This window comes from Pipistrellus hanaki, assembly GCF_964339955.1.
Source record: "Pipistrellus hanaki genome assembly, chromosome: X".
Lineage (NCBI taxonomy): Eukaryota > Metazoa > Chordata > Mammalia > Chiroptera > Vespertilionidae > Pipistrellus > Pipistrellus hanaki.
In genome coordinates, this window is record NC_140524.1 from 21,622,434 (window position 1) to 21,642,374 (window position 19,941).

Here is a 19,941-nt window from a genome sequence, read left to right on the forward strand (position 1 = left end):
GTATGCAAAAACTATCTTGTTCTTACTAATTAAAAGTAATTTTATAAATAAGAATTTAACATACAAGTTAGAACATAATAAATTTCCTATAAACTGAAAACCTCTTTATTTTGCTACTTTTCAAAATAGAATTGTTCTCTTTTTTTCTTTCTTTTTAAAAAATATATTTTATTGATTTTTTACAGAAAGGAAGAGAGAGGGATAGAGAGTTAGAAATATCGATGAGAGAGAATCATTGATCAGCTGCCTCTTGCACACCCCCTACTGGAGATGTGCCCGCAACCAAGGTACATGCCCTTGACCAGAATCGAACCCAGGATCTTTCAGTCCACAGGCCGACACTCTATCCACTGAGCCAAACCGGTTTCGGCTAGAATTATTTTCTTTTTGTGAACCTAGATAGTTATCTTGTGCTCTGAATGCAGCTTGGACAGGAAGGCATTGTGTGACTTCTCAAGCTTTACATACTTGGGAAACAACCAGGGTTATTTGTATTTAATTGTTATATATGGGAAGGAGAGAGACTCGGTTTATATCCATTTCAAAATAAAATTCAACTAGCTCTGTGCTTTTAAGTTGAGTATCTTTCTTTTAAATTTGTTGTTCATGTTTCATTGCCTTATGTAAGATCTATGTTACAAAATAGTGATTCCAGGGGAGATGTTTATTGATTTTAGAGAGAGGAATGGGGAGAGAGGGAGAGAGAGAGAGAGAGAGAAATATCTATTGAGAAACATCGATCAGTTGCCTCCCCGTACATGTACCAACTGGGGACAGAACCTAGATATGTGCCCTGACCGAGAATCAAACCCATGATCTTTTGGTGTATGGGATGATGCTCCAACTAACTGAGCCACACTGGCTAGGGCCAGAAATTCTTAACAAACAAAATGTCCAATTTCTTTTCTTCATTTAATATTTTTCATCCCACTTTAGGAAAAAGAGGAGCGGTACTTCATGTTATTTTCAAATGTCTTGATAATGTTATCTGCAAGTCCTCGGATGAGTGGCTTTATCTATCAGGTTAGTAGATTTCGTATAGAACAAATAGTAGGACCCATAATTAAAAGAGGTTTCCATCCAGGTGCAATATTTCTATTATAGTTTTAAAAGCTCCATCCAAAAAAGGCAGAATGTTCTGAACATTCATTGTAATTACGTATATAGCTTGTAAGAGCAGATGTTCCTTAGATCCTTTGTATTACTATAATGGGTTTATCCAGAAAGTCCACTGCTCTGGTTATAAATGTATAAACAGAAATATAAGTCTGCAACTAGATCAATTAGCAAAAGCATTTTACAGGTCCATATTATATCATTACTGTTAAAAAACTATAAAGCTGAAACCTCATCCTAACAGTCTCATCATATGGTTTGAATTTCTGAGATGCAAATCATTACACTCCTTAAGAAATTAAACTTCCTTCAGTCTGTTACCTAAATATGGAGTATTATAAATTGCTGTTGCCTCTTATCTTGGCCTAGCAATTACTAATTTTCACAAAATTTGTGTCTTTGTTTACTGATTTTTCATGAAAATGTGTTTGAAAAGTGAGCTCTTTATAAATCTCGACCTTATGATTTAGGATGTGCTAGCAAAACACAACCCAGTTTTACCTCTTAACTTATTGAAATTTAAAACAGGAAAACATTATCTATTGACAGACCAGAGAAATATATCTATCCATAATCTGGCAGTGATTCCTGAGAGGGTCAGAAATATAATAGAACTAAGCAGAGACATTTACAACCACAGAATTAATGGGAAATGTTCTTTTTTTCTGGTAGGGAAAAATACCAATAGCAGGAATGGTGGTGACTAGATTAGATGAAATTGAAGGGAATGACTACACATTTGAAATCACAGGTAGGTAATTTTCTCTTTTTAATGTAGCTACTTTAAATTCTTTTTGGAAAGAAGTGGAGTTTAAATAAATAAATGCTATTATTTTCTGTTATATAGTCCACGAGTAACTTTTGCATGGGCATGACAAAGTATATATCATTTCCTGGGATAATTAGGGTACAGCTATAGAACAGAGAAGTCTCCTGGTCATTCAAAAGCCTCAGCTTTGTCATTAGTTTCAATTTTCTCTTGAATAAGAGCTACTTGTTAGAGCTAAGAAATAACAAAATGGACTTAGGTTAATGCAATTTTCTCTCCTTTCTGCCATCTATTCCCTGGTGGCAGAGAAGCCCAAGATGTGGAATTTTATCAGCAATTTTATCATCAGCCTATGAATTAGCAAGATTTTATTATGTTTATAAAAAGTGCTGAAAAGCCATAAAACTTTTTTTCACAAGTTGAGAAAATGCCTGGTTCTCTGACATTTTAGCCTGTTGTCCCTTCTGCCAGGTCAATGGTTTGTACTTTATGTACTGATATGGTGCAATGGTGAACACTGGGATAATGGCCCTAGGCCTTAGCCCCTTTTCCCCCCAATAGGGAGTAAAAGATTTGATGTTAGGTGTAACTATCGATAGTCTTAGTTGGATTTTGTTTCAACTTTGATATTGGGTAAAACTACAATATTATCACTTTAGATTATGAATTAAATGGACTCTATACTTAAATTTTTGGATTGTGAGTTTGTCTAGAGTGAAGTTTTATACTACTTCTAAGATTCTGTAAGCAGTAGAAATCAAGGACAGATTTATAAATCAGATATAACTATTTCTTTATTATCACAAGATATATGTACTTTTTTTTAAAAAGTGTCTTTTTTCATTTTTTATTATTTGAAGGATTACAAATAGTAGTACATATGTCTCCTTTTTTACCCCCTTGACCTCCCCCAGCCTCCCCTACCTCCCCCGCCCGCATATGCCTTCACCACCCCCTTCCCTCCATGTCTTATATCCATTGGTTATGTTTATATGCATACATACAAGTCCTTCTATTGATTTCCTACAGCCCCCCGCCCCCAACCTCCCTTGCCTTCCCGCTATAGTTTGACAGTCTGTTCATTGCTTCTTTATCTCTACAACTATTTCCCCCCATTTCTTTTCTTTGAAAAATCTTGCAACTGCAGACTGGAAATAAACATATAATAACAAAAAACATTTGAGTCCCAATTTCAGTGTCCAAAGTTCTGAGACCCAGTTTCAATGTCAAATAGTTCCTTGTATGTACATGCCAGCAATGATATCTGGATGATGGAAAGATGGTGGCACTGCAGCATATATGTTCTTTATATTGTAGTTTCAAAAGGGTTCTCCCATAGGTATAAAAACTCCTGAAAATATACACTTAATTCCAAGTTGTGTGATGTGGATTTGAATGAGGCAAGCTCAAGGTTCTCCTTGCCATTTGTTTCCAAATGCGGGTGATGCAGGTCACATATTGGAGAGAATTGTGGTCCACTGCAGCAACAACCAGGACTTCCAGGAATGGCTGGAACAGCTGTATAGACTGATTAGAGGACCTGCCTCCTGCAGTTCATTATCCAAGACATCATCATCATCTTGTAGTGCTCATTCTGTAAGTAGTCCATTTGTTCTGTCCAGGGATTACTGAGTTGTCAAATCTTGTCTGCTGAGGACTTATAAGAAACAGTGAGCATGCCCTTAATCTTTGGGTAGTCTATATCTGTAGGTTTTGAAGTACAGTTAAACCTCACTAATTCAGATTTCTTGTTGTAGAGAGAGGTCCACCTAAATTAATACAAAGTTTTACTTAAATGTGTGCAGTTTAGTTTGACCTTAACTTAGAGTACCAACTAACTGCTAGCAATGTTTTTCTAACCAGAAGTCCTGCTAAAATATTTTAATGACAGTCAAGATTTATTTTTAGTTAGCAACTGTTGTTCTCATAATAATAATGTGCTAAGTCAAAACCAATAGTTTACCTTCATAAGTATTGAAGCATATCCACGTAATCTCATTTATATTATCATATTCACTCAGTAACCTTCAAGGGTAAACCCTTAGTATTGCTTTCTTCCAAGTTATCATAAATTTAGCTATTCATGGAATTTGAATTGAGATTTTACTGTACTTGCTTAGTGATACCAAATATACGCTGTTGTCTATTAACGCTCAAACCTGTGATATCAAAATTCTAGTTTGGGGAACTGTGTGTTGTGGTAGGAAGAACAAGGGCTTTGGCATAAGATCTGAGTTCAAATATTAGCTTCACCAATTGCTGGCTACTTACTTCACTTTGTTACAGTTTGTCTTATGTTTGTTCTGATGAAATGACCAATTTAAGTATCTAAACATATAACGGAAATCATTAAATTTTGACTGTTCTCCCTTATCAATGAAAAAATAATTCTGACGTTAATGAAATTGCTGAAGAGAGAGGAAGAACAGGATTATGGGATATTGAGATCATTTAGTACTTTTCCACAGAGACCTCATAATCTTGACTGGAAAGTGCAAGTTCTCAAACTGGAGATTTTTGGGTTTTGTTCCTTCCTTTCTGTGGCTGGCACTGCTGGTCCATTGACACTATTGATGTTCTCTTACTGCGGGGCATAAGGTTGGGTTCCAATGGCAGACTGCCAACATCTCATCAGATATTTTTCCAGTCTTTTAGCTCTACTGGACAGCCCCGAGGACCGTTGGAGCCTCCTCAAATTATAAAACCATGGAGTTTAAGTTGTCTACGACCTGCTCCTCCACTTAGACCATCAGCAGCACTAGGTTATAAAGAGGTAATTTTACTACATATGATATAAAATGCTTCTGACAAGCTAATTCTGTAGCTTATTACCAATGATTCTGAGGGAATGTGCTTAGAATTTATGATAGGTGAACATGGCAGTCAATCTTGAATTGCATGATTCACTGATTTTTTTTTATTTTGTTTTTAAAAAATATTTTCATTGATTTCAGAGGGGAACGTAGAGGGAAAGAGAGAGAGAAACATCAATGATGAGAGAGAATCATTAATTGGCTGCCTCCTACATGCCTCCTGCTGGGGATCACACAACCTGGGCATGTGCTCTTGACCAGAATAAAACCTGGGGCCCTTCAGTGTACAGGCTGATGCTCTATTCACTGAGCCAAACCAGCTAGGGTGATTTATTTTTAGTTCTTAATTTTCATTTTCCTCATTGTTTATCTACAAATATTTATTGAATTTCCACAGGGTTTATGTGTACTGAGTTTCCCCAACTTCCTCTTGAAGTGCCTTTGGTTTACCTTTATGATGATATGATAATTTTTAGATTGGTGGTGATGTATACACATCTCAAACAAGAGCCACTTCATTAGAGTTGAATTTCCAACCAAGCATTTTGTTTTTTGGATCATTTCGATCTATTGAACCAAATCAGTAGAGTCTTATGGGAATAAGCCATGTGTCTGAAGTATGAAAGTCTGAACTCTTTGCTGCAGTTGAAAAAAGAAAAGAATTTAACAAAAGGAATGTCTTTTTAAAAGAGTCTTCTAAGTCAACTGTAAAGAACATTTGGTATTCGGGTAGGGTGACGATTTCAAGGCTTTTTTTTCTCTCGAAGTTGCAATCAGGAAATGTCAGTCACTAGCTTCCATAGCTGTGTGGAGTTTACATTTTCCATCCAAATAGTCGTTTTTTTCCTTAACCTGTTGCTCATCATTTTAGCTTTTAGAAAAGATCATCATTTAAATGTAACTGTTGCTTAAAATGGTCTTAGTAAGTGAAGATTTAGGTTTATGACAGTTGTGAGAGACAGCATATATTTGTCTATCATAGGTGTTTTGATAAATGATGAAGACTTAGCTGAATTTTGAGTTTGTTTTTATTTGAAACACATGCTACTGTTTCAATTGTTGCCTCAACTCTTAGTGTAGTATAAATGGAACAATATTTGGACACTGGAGAACTATTTTATCCGTTTAACCCAACATGTTAGGAAAAATAACTCTTGAGCTGAATTTTCATTATGTACCTTTTTTCAGAATTTGGCCAGAAAACAGTCCGATAGGTTTGCGTTGAAAATTGACCTGTGATACTTGCAATCAGCCAATTTTTTTCTGATTATCTAAACCAGGAGTACTACTTCATAGTTATGTAGGTCCCCTCTTTGATGATGGATATTTTGTAATTGTCAGTTACTAAATTCAAATTAAGGTGAGCTTTGAAGGGTAAAATTGACTTAATCCTTCACAGAACTAATCCATTAAAACTAAGGCATGATTATTTTTTCGGCTGGGAGAAGAGAGTTATTAATAAATTCTTACTAAGCACTGTGTATTTTAGTTATTTTCAACATTTGTTATTCTGCACAGAACTGTATTCCTTGGGCTTTTGCATGATGGTATTGCATCTAAAACTAATGTGGGAAACGTGATGATATTCTCTCTGTGTAATTTATGATAACACTAACATTTCAAATGTTGTTTTAGAATTATTGATAAATGGATTTGTTCATTGTAACCATCGATCTCTCACGCTCATCTTCTCTTTCTTTACATATTCACTTTAGAGGATGTCTTATATCTTGAAGGTAAGGGTAGAACACTATCTTTGGCTTACAGTGACATCATATTGTGCTGTAACCTTTTATGAATGAAGCTTTCCTTTGTGCTTGTTTTGTCCCTTGTTATTATTGGTAGCTAAAATATGAAGATGCAATTCTGGCATGTAAGTATTTTCTTCAAAAAGCAGGCTCTTGTGAAATATATATGAAACTGTCATTTTATAATGCTTTAAAATGTCTGTGTTCCTGTATTTTAAAGCGATTGTTTCTGTTATTTTTGTCACATATGAGTTTTTCATGTCTGTCGTTTTATGCATATGGCAAAACAAATTCAATAATTGATATAATTTATATATTTTAAAATCTACTATTAAAAATATAGCTTTATATATGTACTAGAGGCCCAATGCATGAAATTCGTGTGAGGGAGAGGGGGTTCCTCAGCCCGGTCTGCACCCTCTTGCAATCCGGGACCCCTTGCTCCTAACTGCCCACATGCTCACTCCTTACCGCTTGGCTTGCTGCTGCTCCTTAGTGCTGCTGCAAAAGTGGGAGAGGCTCCCGCCACCACTGCTGTGCTCGCCAGCCATGAGCCCAGCTTCTGGCTGAGCAGCACTCCAGCTGTGGAAGCGCACTGACCACCAGTGGGCAGCTCCTGCATTGGGTGTCTGCCCCCTGGTGGTCAGTGTGCACCATAGCGACCAATCCTTCTACCTTTAGATTGATTTACATATCACCCTTTTATTATATAGGATATTGAGCTTGATTGTAAGAACGTTACTCCTAACCCAAAATTATCAAGAAGTCCTTCAGTTGGCTCTTCTCTCTGACCACGGGGAAATTAGTCTCTTTGTCTTAATTTTCCCATTGGACAAATAGAAATTAATATTCTTCATTGTGGGACTATTGCACAGGAAGATTTTTTTAAAAATCATTTCAAGCTCTTTTAAAAGAGGTATATACTACAGTAGTAGTTATAATTTAATTAATATTTAATTCCCTTAATATTCTATCAGTGGGGAATATAAACCAAGTTAATAATACTGTATTTCTCTAGGATTGACATTCATTACTTTCTCTGCAGATGATACCCCAAAGGCATTTGGTTTCCTGGAGAATCTGCTGCATCTTTAGTAGGCATGCTCCAGTCTTACTCCCATCCTTATAGCAATTGAGAGGACAATGTCATTGCCTCTGTTTTACTTAACCTTTCAGAGATTATTGGAACCATTTTTTAAATTGTGCATAGTATTACATTTTGATGCACTCCTGAGACTGTCAAAATAAGAGAGAGCCATTTTATTTAAATTTATTTGCTCTTTTAAATTTTTTTGGGGGGGATAAATTTAATTCATAAAGAAACCTCTATTTTTACAGGAATCTAGTAAAAGCCCCAAAACCATGAAGAAGTTTCTTCATAAAAGAAAGACTGAAAGAAAGCCATCAGAAGAGGAATATGTAATTCGGAAAAGTATGTGTTTTGTATTTTCTGAAAATTGGTAATGGATAAAATAACAGACAATTTTTATAAAAAAAGCAGATGATTAGAGCAACCCCCTCTCCCAGCATCATCTGTTACATAACAACAAATGCATGGAAAGGTTTATTTACCAATAAAATTTTAATTTTTAATTTTTTTGTTTGTTTTTTAAATATATTTTATTGATTTTTTTAAAGAGAGGAAGGGAGAGGGATAGTGAGTTAGAAACATCGATGAGAGTGAAACATCAATCAGCTGCCTCCTGCACACTCCCCACAACCAAGGTACATGCCCTTGACCGGAATTGAACCTGGGACCCCGACACTCTATCCACTGAGCCAAACCGGTTTCAGCGACCACTACATTTTTTAAATAAATTGTCTCCTGCTGCACTTCTTGTCATCGGAGGCAGACACCATCTATACGGTTTTCATGTTGAATATTTTGCCCACCAGGTTTAGAACCATTAAAATGAGCATTTGCGCTGGATACATTTTCCCCTCTTAGTTTCTTACCAGGGGTGACAAAACTGTGTGTATTAGTTGAAAATATAATCTGGATAAATTGTTAACTCTAGCTTCTGCATTCCCCTCCCTCACTGTCACCACACACTTGGGTATGCACATCAGCATATTAACAGGGTTTTGCCATCTAGTCATGTCAAGAATGAGTTGGAAGAGGAGGAAGGAAGAGGGAGAATCAGTGACTATGCTGGTTGGTTGGGAAAATGTCTAGGCCTAATGGAGATAGCTTCCTAGAGAAGTGTGCCTTGGAATTTGAAAGAGAGGAAGGATGCATTGTATTGGATGAGAGCTGAGGCTGGTCTCAAGCCCAGTGCTGTAACTGTGGCCTTGAAGAAGAGACTGACAGGACTCCCCAGTTTAGAGCTCTGGATGGGCTTCAGGAGCATGCCACCCTTGGTGCTGAACTCACTGACGCTGGTCCCAGTTCTCCTTGGGAATAGTGTCACTCTCATTCTATTATGAGAACTGAATAAGCTTTTGCTCCTGTATTTCTGAAACACCACTGGTCAGAGAGGCAAGTCCATAGCAGTGGAGTTCACTATATAATTTTGAGGCTCCCGAGGCATATATCACTATGAAGAGTAATTATGAATTACATTTGACAGGTACCGCTGCTCTGGAAGAGGACGCTCAGATTCTGAAAGTGATTGAAGCCTACTGTACCAGCACAAATATTCAACAAGGCCATGGCTCAAGTAGGTTCCCCCAAACCACCATTTCTTTTTCACTGCTCACTGCCTCTTAAAAGAAGAGAAAAGCAACCCACATTGGTGCAGGGTATTTAAAGCAGGTGACTGGGTGCAGAGGAGCAGTGCAGAGAGGAGCGGTATAGGACTGCATCTTTCAGATAAGGTGGTTTTACCTACCAAGTGGTTTGTTTACCCAGTTTCTTTTCACCCAGAGAGAAAGAGAGATGCAAGAGTAAAAAATTGGAGGTGATAGAAATGAAAAAAAATTTTTTTTAAAGTCATTCTCCTTTGAAGTACACAGATACCTTCATCAACACTAGTTAGGAATTAAAGAGCCCAGAGAGTTCCTGTGTCTGTGAACTGATGCTAATCTCTTCTTATAGGCAGATTTGGAAAGGAAGTCAAAATACTATCTTTGATCAGCTGCATATTTAAGCAGACAGAGCTTCACCAAACTCAAGTTTCAAAGTTGCTCTAAAAATCTGGAAATAGAGCTGCTTAGCAGGGGGCTGTTGGAATGTATACAATTTATCAGGGAATTATTAGGTGAGGATAATTCCCTGAACAACTTTCAGGTTACAAAATGAAAGCAAGATAATGTTTTCTGATTCATCTTTGTGCTTTTTAAAAAGCCAGGTCACATAATCATGTCTCAGGATAGGTTATATTGGGATTTGGTATCTGGGTAAGAAATGAATTCTCTATCATGCTCCATTTGGGGCAGCCATTGACACATCTCAAGCGTGGGAGGGGATCACTTAGGTGGACTGCCTTGACATATGCTTTTGCAGTGACTGTCTCTAAGACTGTCATAAAGAAAATGTTCAATGTGGAAGTTGGCACATTTGACCATGAAGAGGGGACTGTCACAACTTCTGCTTCACAGGCAAAACCTGGCTGTGGCTTTGGGCATACCAAGTTCTGCTAACAGGGTTTGAAGAGCAGAAACGGGAAGTGAGAGCAGTTTTTATTGTGAAAAGTAGAAATGAGAAGGGTACAAGGAGACACCAGAAGCAACATCCTTCATACAAAATCTGACCTCATCTCCTCTTCCCACCACCTCTCTTCACATCAAGAGTTGATAGATGTATTTGGAGGTGCTGGCAGGCGCTCTGAATAAAAGAATCACAATTATCCCCATCCACAGCCTATCTTTTACATGTGGAAAGTGTATAGTGCAGTTCCTAGCACATAATAAGCCTTTTAGCATCATGGTGACTACTACCCTTTAAATCTCTCTGGCATGTTTCTCTAAAACTGATTGTTATTATTTCTTGCTGCATTCAGTCTGTTGGTTGGTCAGTCTGCTATTCCATTTATTAAGTATCTATGAAGTGCTATGAGGTAGAAACTTATCCACCTCAGGAAAGGGGAGGTGGTCAAGTGAAGGCAGTGAGTGTTCAGTTCACTACACGAAGGAGCATGGTTTAGAAGATAGGAAACTAGTGGCTCAGGACACCCAAGATTAAGGGCTTGAGCTTCAGGAGGAAGGATCCAGAAATGAGGAGGAGATTGGATGTGCAAGAGAGCTGTTTGCTTAGGTCCTATGTCTGTTCTGCCACCTCTTCTATCCCAAATCTTATAGACAGTCTGAGCAGAAAGAAGGATGCCTGCATCTTTGCTGCTGAAATGATAATCTCCCAACTCTGGCTCTACACTTGATCAAAAATGGTCTTTCCTGACCCTACCCTACTTTACAGGACTTCAAAGAGAAGAAATGGGAGTGACTGATATTTCTGATGCCCTATAAGCATGTTGTGTCACAGTCTAGTGTTATTTGTAAATTTACTCAAATTATATAATGCCATAGTATAAGATGTGGTGTGCTGTTCTCTGGAGATGTGCACAGACAAATGATCACTGGTCAAATTTTTGCTGTGGAAGAGGCAAAACAGGAAAAGATGGGGTCGTGAATACAGGTATCACAGTGGCCCTTTCACATAATTTTTCGGACTATAAAATTCTCTCCTTCCCAAGATTTAATCAATATATTTGGTCATTTAGAATTTTCTCAGGTCAGGAAGATTTAGTCATTAATATTGGGTGCAATATGGGTGCAAGGTTATAACATGCTATTAATAAAGACCCTTCAATAACAATAGGCAAAAGGAACTGACACTTCAAAATAGTTCTCACTAAGAACTCTTCCCTCTCCACCTTCTTGCAACCCTTAATTGTAGGTTCTCGCAAAGATTCAGTCCCACAAGTCTTACTTCCTGAGGAAGAAAAACTCATCATTGAAGAAACCAGAAGCAACGGTCAGACCATCATCGAAGAAAAGTGAGTAGAGTAGACCAAACCTTTTCTGATTTGTCTAGGGGCTGGAAAGACGGTTCTGGCAGGGCAATGTGGCTCTTGCAAAGCCTACACTGAAGGACTGTCCCTTCTTGTCTGAGACTGTGACCCTCTTTGCTGATCATGCAGTTGGGAGCCTTGGGAGGGTTGTCTCCCAACAAAGGGAAGGGGGAAGGAGAGAGACATGGGGCAGAATTCTCTTCATGGTGGCTGTCCCTGGAGCCTTCTCCCCCATACGGTAAGGTGCTTCAGGATACATATAAATATCACTCTACATGGATGTAGGAGGCACCTGAGAAGGCCATGGCATCAATTTCCCTGCCTAGAGGGATGCTTCTCACATTTATTGAGTCTAGCACTGGACTTTCACCAACATGACCTCATTTAAAATCCTATAGCAATGAGTGAGATGAGCATTTTTTCTCCACTTTTACAGATGAGGAAATTGAGATTCAGGGTGATTATTTCCCTGGCCTACCTTTGCACAGCAGTGGGGGAAAATCAGCTTAAATAACTGATGGCTCATAAAATAAACACAAAGTAGCAAAATAATTCATTTGTTTAAACTTGAGTCATTTCTGAAATCAAGCCAAAATTTGCAGCAGACAGCATATTTCAAAGTGCTGGGTGTCATCAGTGTACAACACTTTTCCATCTGGTGTACAGGGTGAATCGGCCAAGTGGTAAAGCACTTGGGCTTATGAAAAGAACAACCCTGGTTCAACTCCAAATTCTACTACTTGCTTGCTGTGTGACCTGGGCAAGTTCCTTCATCTATCTGTGCCTCAGCTTCCTCATCTTTAAAATGGGTATGGTAGTAATACTTTCCAGGTTGTTGTGAGCTTAATTGGAATAATAAGTGTGTATAATAAATGCACATGGTAATCACTCAATATAAATGATTATACTATAATAATGTTATTTAAATTTTATAAATTATTACAGCTAACATTCAATATTATATTAGTTTTATGAGTATAGCATAATGGTTAGATGTATATAATTTATGAAATGATTCTCAATAAGTCTAGTACCCACCTGGCACCACACATAGTTATTACAATATGATTGACTATATTCCCTATGCTGTGTTTTACGGAATATAAAAATTCAATTTTTTGTACCTGCCAATTTGTGCTTCTTAACCTTTTCACCTTTTTCACCCAGCCCCCAACATCCCTTCTATCTATCAACTATAAGTTTATTCTCTGTATTTGTGAATTTGTTTCTATTTTGTTTGTTTATTTTGTATTTCATATATAATTGAAATTATATGGTATTTCTCTTTATCTGACTTATTTCATTTAGCATAATACCCCGTAAGTCCATCTATGTTGTCACAAATGAGAAGATTTTATTTGTTTTATGGCCAAGTAATATTTCATTGTTTATGTACCACTTCTTTATTCAGTCGTCTATTGATGGATACTTAGATTGCTTCCATGCCTTGGTATTTTAAATAATGCTTCTGTGAGATTAGAAATGCATATCTCCTTTCATAATAGTGTTTTGGATTTCCTTAGATAAATACTCAGAAATGGGATTGCTGAGCCATATGGTAGTTCTAGTTTTAATTTTTCAAAGAACCTCCACACTGTTTTCCATACTGGTTGTACCAATTTGCAATCCCATCAACACTTGTTTATTGACTTATTGGTGATAGCCCTTCTGACAGGTGTGAGGTGATATCTCATAATGTTTTTTAAATTTAATTTTTCAATTCTAGTTTATATTCAATATTATTTACTGTTAGTTTCAGATATATCTCATTGTGGTTTTAATTTGTATTTCTCTGGTGATTAGTGACATTCAGCATCTTTTCATATATCTATTGGCCATTTGTATGCTGCCTTTGGAGAAATGTCTATTCATGTCCTCTGCTCATTTTTTAATTGGTTTGTTAGTTTTTTTGGTGTTGTCATATGAGTTATTTATAGTTTGAGTATGTCAACTGATGGTTGTTGGCATCAATTCAACACCAACAGGAATTTCCAACTTGAGGTACAATGAAGAAGGAAACTTTATTCAGTGCAAACAGATCAAATGTGTTATAGCTCAGTTATGAAGCAGCACAGCTGTAAAACAGCCCAGCTGTGAAGCAGTAGGGTAAGTCAGCAATGGGGCCAGGCAGCCTGGAGCCAAGCCTCTCTCCAGATAGACAGTTGTGCTCTGCTCCAGTAAGACACCTTTTATGTTTCATCTTTGGTGGAAAGGGAAAGTGCACTCTCTGAGCCAGAGGGGAGCTGATTCATATAGACAGAATCCCTGCCTCTGGTCCCTGATTGGTTTGTCCTCATGCAAATGAGGACTCCAAATCCTCACAGTTTGGTTGGTCTAAAAGGCACTATTCTGGTTGGTCAGAATGGAGACACACTGTTTTTTTGGTTTTTTTTTAGTGAAGATACTGATGGAAATATAGCTGCATAACTCCTATTATACGGGGAAAGCCTCAGTCCTATTGGTTGAAATAGGATTCCAGGAACTACTTCATAAGGACTGGCTCAGATTGAAGAAACACCATGAAGGAAGGCAGTTCAATGCAGAAGCAGACAACTTACTTAGTGCAGGTTTCTCCCTGAATAGCATTTGTGTGAAACACACCTTATATAGAAACTAGAGGCCCAGAACACAAATTTGTGCATGGGTGGAGTCCGGCCAGCCTGGCCCCAATGAGGGTAGATCGGGGATGGGCTTATCAGGAGGAGATGGTGGGAGGCTGGCCAGCGTGTCCCACCCCTGATTTGGGTTGGAGGGGCCAATGCAGATGGGGAGGGGCTGTGGGTGGTGGGCTGGCTGGCCCCACCCCCAATTGTGGGGGGCGATCAGGGGCAGAGCTGGCTGGGGGAGGGACTGTGGGCTGATCAGGGTGGTGGGGGCTGATCGAGGGTGGGGCTGGCCATGGGGAAGGGCTGTGGGTGGTGGGCCAGATGGTCCTATCCCAGAATAGGGTGGGGGGCTGGTCAGAGGCCAATAGAATAGCCTGAGGGAGTGGCCATGGGTGGTTAGCTGGCCAGCCCTGCCCTTGATCAGAGTGGGGAGACCTATTTTGGGTAGAGGTGGCTGGGGAGGGGCCACAGGTGGTTGGCTGGCCAGCCCTGCCCCAGATCAAGGTGTGGGGGCCGATGAGAGGTGGGGCCTGGTGGGGGAGGGGCTGTAAGAGGTTGGCCAGCCAACCCTGCCCCCTATTAAAATGGGGGGGGCAATCAGGAGTGGGGCCTGTTGGAGGGAAGTGTTGTGGGGGGTTGCCTAACCAGCCCCACCCCAAGATCTGGCTGGTTCACTCGCCACAGTGTGCATAATAGCGAATGGTCATTCTGGTCATTCCAGCCGCTCTGCCAGTTGGATTCTGGGATTTTATATATATAGACTAGAGGCCCAGTACATGAAATTTGTGCCTGCACCCTCTTCAATCCATGATCCCTCTCATAATACAGGACCGCTGGCTCTTAACTGCTCACCTGCCTGCCTGCCTGATCACCCCTAACTGCCCTCCCTGCCAGTCTGGTTGCCCCTAACTGACCCCCTCTGCAATCCTGGTCACCTCCAACTGCCCTCTCTGCCAGCCTAGTTGCTCCTTACTGCCCCCTTGCCGGCCTGGTCACCCTCAATTGTCCCCCCTGCCAGCCTGGCCCCTCCTGCCCTGGCCTCCCAGCCCCTGTCTGACGGCAGCCCCACTCTTGCTGCCACTGCTCCCACACACTGATGGCACCAGTCCTGCTCACACCCACTGAAGGCGCAGAGAAATTGGAGCCAGTGCTGGCAGTGGGTGCGAGTGGGGCCAATGTTGTCAGTGGGTACGAGTGGTGGCTGCTGCCCTGATTGCCCCTCAGGAGCAGAGAGAGGTGGAGAATCCCTCAGGGATAATTGGGGCTGGCAACCACTGCTTGCACCTGCTGATGGTGCTGAGTAATTGGGGCCAGCAACAGCAGCAGGTGTGAGCAGCAGCTCTGGCACCAGCAGAGGGTGTGAGCAGGGCCAGCAGCAGCAGCAGGTGCAAGCGGCAACTTTTGGCCCTGATCACCCCTCCAGTGCAGAAGGAGGTAGAGAAGCCCTGAGAGGTGATCAAGGCCAATAGCTGTCACTTGCACTCGCTAATGGTGCTGAGTGATCGGTGCCGGCGCCAGCAGCAGTGAGAGTGGTGGCTTCAGCACTGGCAGTGGGTTCATCTGATACCCACTCACCTGTTCTACCATCCTGTCATGGCAGACACCGCCATGTTCCATGCATGCACCCTGGTGGTCAGCACATGTAATAGCAACTGGTTGTTCGGTTATTTCACCGTTCAGTCTATTTGCATATTAGGGTTTTATATAGGTAGATGAAATATAGAAATAATGCTTCTGCTTTTGTGTCTTGTAGGGTCGTGTTGGGTCAGATAGGTAACAAAAACAATGCTATAACACAGATATTGTAGGATTGGTAGGGCCCTGTGATACTTAGCATATGTTAGGTGATGTTTATTCCTGTGCCCAAAGAGAAATAAAAAACCTGATGATAATCCCTAGGTTCTTTTTTTGTAAATACTCAAGCTGGGAGGTGAGTGGCAAAGGAGGAGAGAAGCATAGGAAAGGTGCAATGACATGGAGTTTGCATGAGCATGTGTGGTGATGGTGGTTAGCCCATAACAATGAGGAACACAAGGACAATTAATAGCAGTATCTTCTCCGATCAGGTAGAAAATCCACTGTTTTTCAGGATCTGCATTTCTATAAAGCTGCTTTTCTTGTTAAATATTACTTAACAATACAGGGCCAGCTATTAATCTCTGAACTTTATGTTCTAGGAGCCTCGTTGACACTGTTTATGCCTTGAAGGATGAGGTGAAAGAACTGAAACAGGTAATGAAATATGTCTTTTTTCTCAGATCATAACTCCGTCTTCCTTGTCACACACTAGTTGATGCTCTCAGGAAAGGTCCAGGAACAAAATGGTGAGGTGGGAATTTCTATTTTCCTTGTGTCATCATGGTGGGTTTTGTTGATTTTACCATGTGGTCTTGGGTAGAAACTCCTGAGGCTTGCTTCTATACCTATTTAGTGATTTACAATAGGGTTCAAAACTTGCTTAAAATTTTCATGCTTCCTGCTATTTGTTAACAGAATTTAAGAAAAGATAAGTAATTTGTGACCATGTAATCGGAATTATAAATCATAATTTGTGAGCTCCAGTGCAGATGTGATCCAGTGCTCCATGATGTTCACACTTCCTTATGTTGGAGGATTGACTATACCTCGTGACAGGTTAAAGGATGGATTGAAAGGAAGAGGGACCAGACTCTGAAAGATCAGTTAGAGCTTATTACAAAACTCAGGGTGAGACATGAAGTTCTGACCTGAGGTAGTGCTACCAAGGCTACAGTGGAGGAAAACAAATGTAAAGGATGGCACATTGCAAAGTTAGAGCCTGTGGAAAATGATGGTGTGATTTTGGGATTAAAAAAGAGCCAGGGATTGAAGATGAAGCTTATTACCTTGGTATCTAGTTTGATATGGTGATTCCCTTTATGGAGATCAGCAACCACAAAAGGAAGAGAAGTTTGGGGTGATGGAGATAGAGTTCACTTTTGGACATAATGAGTTTAAGGGGCTTGAAACATATCTAGGGGAAATACCAAGTTGGCATTAGGGACTGTTGACCTAGTGCTTATGAAATGAGATGAAAAAAGTACCAGAGAGATTTTGGAGGCCTCTTAAAAGATAGTTGAGTTGAAAGAAAATAGACACCAAGTGAAAAGAGTATTGAATTAGCAGAGTGCCAGGGACAGAGTCTTAGAGAATGCTTGTATTTCAAGGAAGAAGAATGCAAAAGGTTTGTCAGAGAGAGCTAGGAGAATCAAGAAGCTGCCTTGTGTTAGAAGCTGAGAGAAAGGATTTTGAGGAAGAAAAGTGTAGTCAGTAGTGAAGGCCACCAAGAGGATGAGCAGGAGGAGCCCTGAGAAGGGGTCCCTTTGTTTAGTAATAAAGTCTTTTCCCATCATAGGAGAATAAAAGAATGAAGCAATGCCTGGAAGAAGAATTGAAATCAAGAAGGGATCTAGAAAAGCTGGTTCGGAGGCTGTTGAAGCAAACTGATGAGTGTATTCGGGCTGACTCCAGTAACAAGACCTCCATTCTTCCATAACCATCACTGTGTACCTGGGCAGAGTGTGCCTTCAGTGTATCTTGAAATGTCCATCTGAATGATTTGGCTCAGTTTGCTCACATCCTTGGTTTTTATTTTGTATTTGAGCCAGCCCCCTTTTCTCTTTTTGTTTGTTTGTTTGTTTGTTTGTTTGTTTGTTATTGGTTGGTTGGTTACATTTTTCCAGACAGGGATAAAAGCAAGAGGTGGTGGTAGAAGTCTCCCCAGTGTCGTTTCTATTCAATAACAAAAGAAAAGCTAATGTAAGCAAATGACTTAATTGATCTACTTATGGCCTTGAAGTGCCTCTTTAACAACCATTAATTACCCTTTGGGGGCTGGCTACTATCACAAAGCTATTACCCATGGATTATTAAAGGTGAATTTGACTTTCCCCCCAATGCTTTCCTGTACCTGGAAGCCCCTCAGTACCAAATTTACTGACAACAAAGCTTTTTGAGTTATGCCTAGAGTGAAAGACAAACACATTAGCCTAATGATCCAGCTGCCTTTCCTGGACCATCATTTGCCACCCCTCAATGCATTTTTTTTATTACTACCTGATTTTGTCTATAAGACCAAGAAGACAGTAGCACCCTATTTCTTTTGTGTTGGTTAACATTTTAACTCTGTGGATCAAAAGCTCTATGGGGCATTCATGCCAACACCAAATCCATTAGCAAATTGCACTGGACAGTCCTCCCTTCAGCAGTGGAGTTGACCACCACCTCTTCTCCAATACATAATAGAATTTTTCCCTACCCTTATGCCTCACTGTAAGTTTCGTATTTTCTCAGTGCTTTAAGCCAACCATACCAAGTGGTGTGTAAAGTAGTATGCTTGTACTTTGCTTACCTTTAAAAAATATCAACTGTGAGCAGGTATCTACATTGCATATTAAAATTGCAACTTCTCATCTTTAAACAATTTGACATTGAGGAGATATTGTATCCCAGCAGACAGCTTTAATTCACTTTATTGCTCTCCCATATATGTTATGAGAAACTTAATATTCATCAGCCTCTAAGCATTGTTTGTAGAAATGTGCTGTTAGTCCAGTTTGTGTATTCGAGGGGGGCGGGAAGTGCCCTCTAGTAGCTGTGTGTTGGTTACTAGTGAAGCAGATTATTTGGAACCTGTTTACTCAAGTTTCTCTTGGAATCAAACAATTGCCTTAGTAAGTATCTCAGAAATTAGATCTGTGACATACGAGATTTAGAAGATGGTCACAGAAGAGTAGCTAGCATATATCCAAAGTACTCCCAATTGAAAATCACTTCTCCCAAGGAGGTGAAATTTGGTCAGGTGGGGAAGATCACTAGAAAAAGAGGCAAAGGGATGTCTTCCAGATACATTTGAAAGGTGCCTATAAATATGGATTTTGCAAATATTGTTTAAAAACCAAACTTGAAGCTTGAACTTCTCAGCTTGCTAAACCCTTTTTCTTTCTAGTACTGTAGGTATCAAGTTCTGATAGCTGCATGGTATGGGACTGTTGACTGCTTTCTGCACAGCAGAAATTAACCATTCACAGGATATAGACTATTCCTGTTGTCAAACATCAGCCAACCACACACAGCTATCTTTGGAAGCTGAAGAGTGAAGATGTCTAAGAATTGACTGTTGTTCCGTTTTTAAGTTCAGCAGTTTAGATATGCCACCCTTCACCTAAAAATTAAAAACAACACAGATCTTAGCATTTGCTCTGTCTGTGGTTAGTCAATGGCTTGCAATAAGTGTGCAAACTATATCCATAGGAAACATTTTTGTGATTACAAAATATTTTAGCTGATAAGGTATAGCTTAAAATATTGAAAGGTTTTTATTTTAGAGCGACATATATAAATGCATGTTTTGGGGACTTGGCCCTTCTGATGAGAGGCCCTCAGTTGTCTGGATAATGAAGCTTGTGCAGAGTGGTGTCCATGCTCACACACTAAACAATAATATAAAGGAAATGAAGCCATGTTAACCTGAGAGCAGTATCTCCATAGTTGTGTTGTTTACAATACTCTATAAATGGGTTCCTGTTACCCTGTAATTAAACTGTTGCCCTTGGAGGCCTTTCAGTTCCTCTTGTCATGTCCCTTATTACACAGGCTCAGATTTTCTAACTTGTTTTTATTTTGAACTTTTAAAATTGACATTTTCAATAAATAAGAATAACAATGCTTTATAAAATAAGTGCTGTGTTTTATCAATTTTATTCATTCATTCATTCATTCATTTATTTAGCTCGATGGTGTGCAGAAAGATTTCTCATGCTATGTCAACTTTATTTCCTATTTCATTATCATCAGGCCCTCCCAGGGCATATGATATTTGCTTCCCACTTTATACAAATAATAAATGCCTTGAGACAGGTTCTTCCTTAACTTCACCCTCTCCTTTTGGCCTGAACCTATAAACTGTCTGTATTTCTTACT

At 39.6% G+C, this 19,941-nt stretch overlaps 1 protein-coding gene across 4 annotated transcripts in view; it reads left to right on the forward strand.

Annotated features, from left to right (window-relative positions):
- ARHGEF6 (Rac/Cdc42 guanine nucleotide exchange factor 6) overlaps positions 1-19,699 on the forward strand; it is a 130,968-nt gene extending 111,269 nt beyond the window's left edge. For 2 of the 4 annotated variants that reach the window (XM_084870206.1, XM_084870208.1), the window contains 10 exons: positions 937-1,023; positions 1,789-1,867; positions 3,336-3,481; positions 4,533-4,658; positions 6,414-6,434; positions 7,785-7,878; positions 9,017-9,106; positions 11,281-11,380; positions 16,179-16,233; positions 17,375-19,699. In XM_084870206.1, the coding sequence (XP_084726332.1) occupies positions 937-1,023; positions 1,789-1,867; positions 3,336-3,481; positions 4,533-4,658; positions 6,414-6,434; positions 7,785-7,878; positions 9,017-9,106; positions 11,281-11,380; positions 16,179-16,233; positions 17,375-17,515 (939 nt within the window). In that variant the 3' untranslated portion in view covers positions 17,516-19,699. The remainder of the gene's footprint in view (positions 1-936; positions 1,024-1,788; positions 1,868-3,335; positions 3,482-4,532; positions 4,659-6,413; positions 6,435-7,784; positions 7,879-9,016; positions 9,107-11,280; positions 11,381-16,178; positions 16,234-17,374) is intronic. The other 2 variants (XM_084870207.1, XM_084870209.1) reach the window with 1 other exon arrangement.
- The last annotated feature ends 242 nt before the right edge of the window (positions 19,700-19,941 follow it).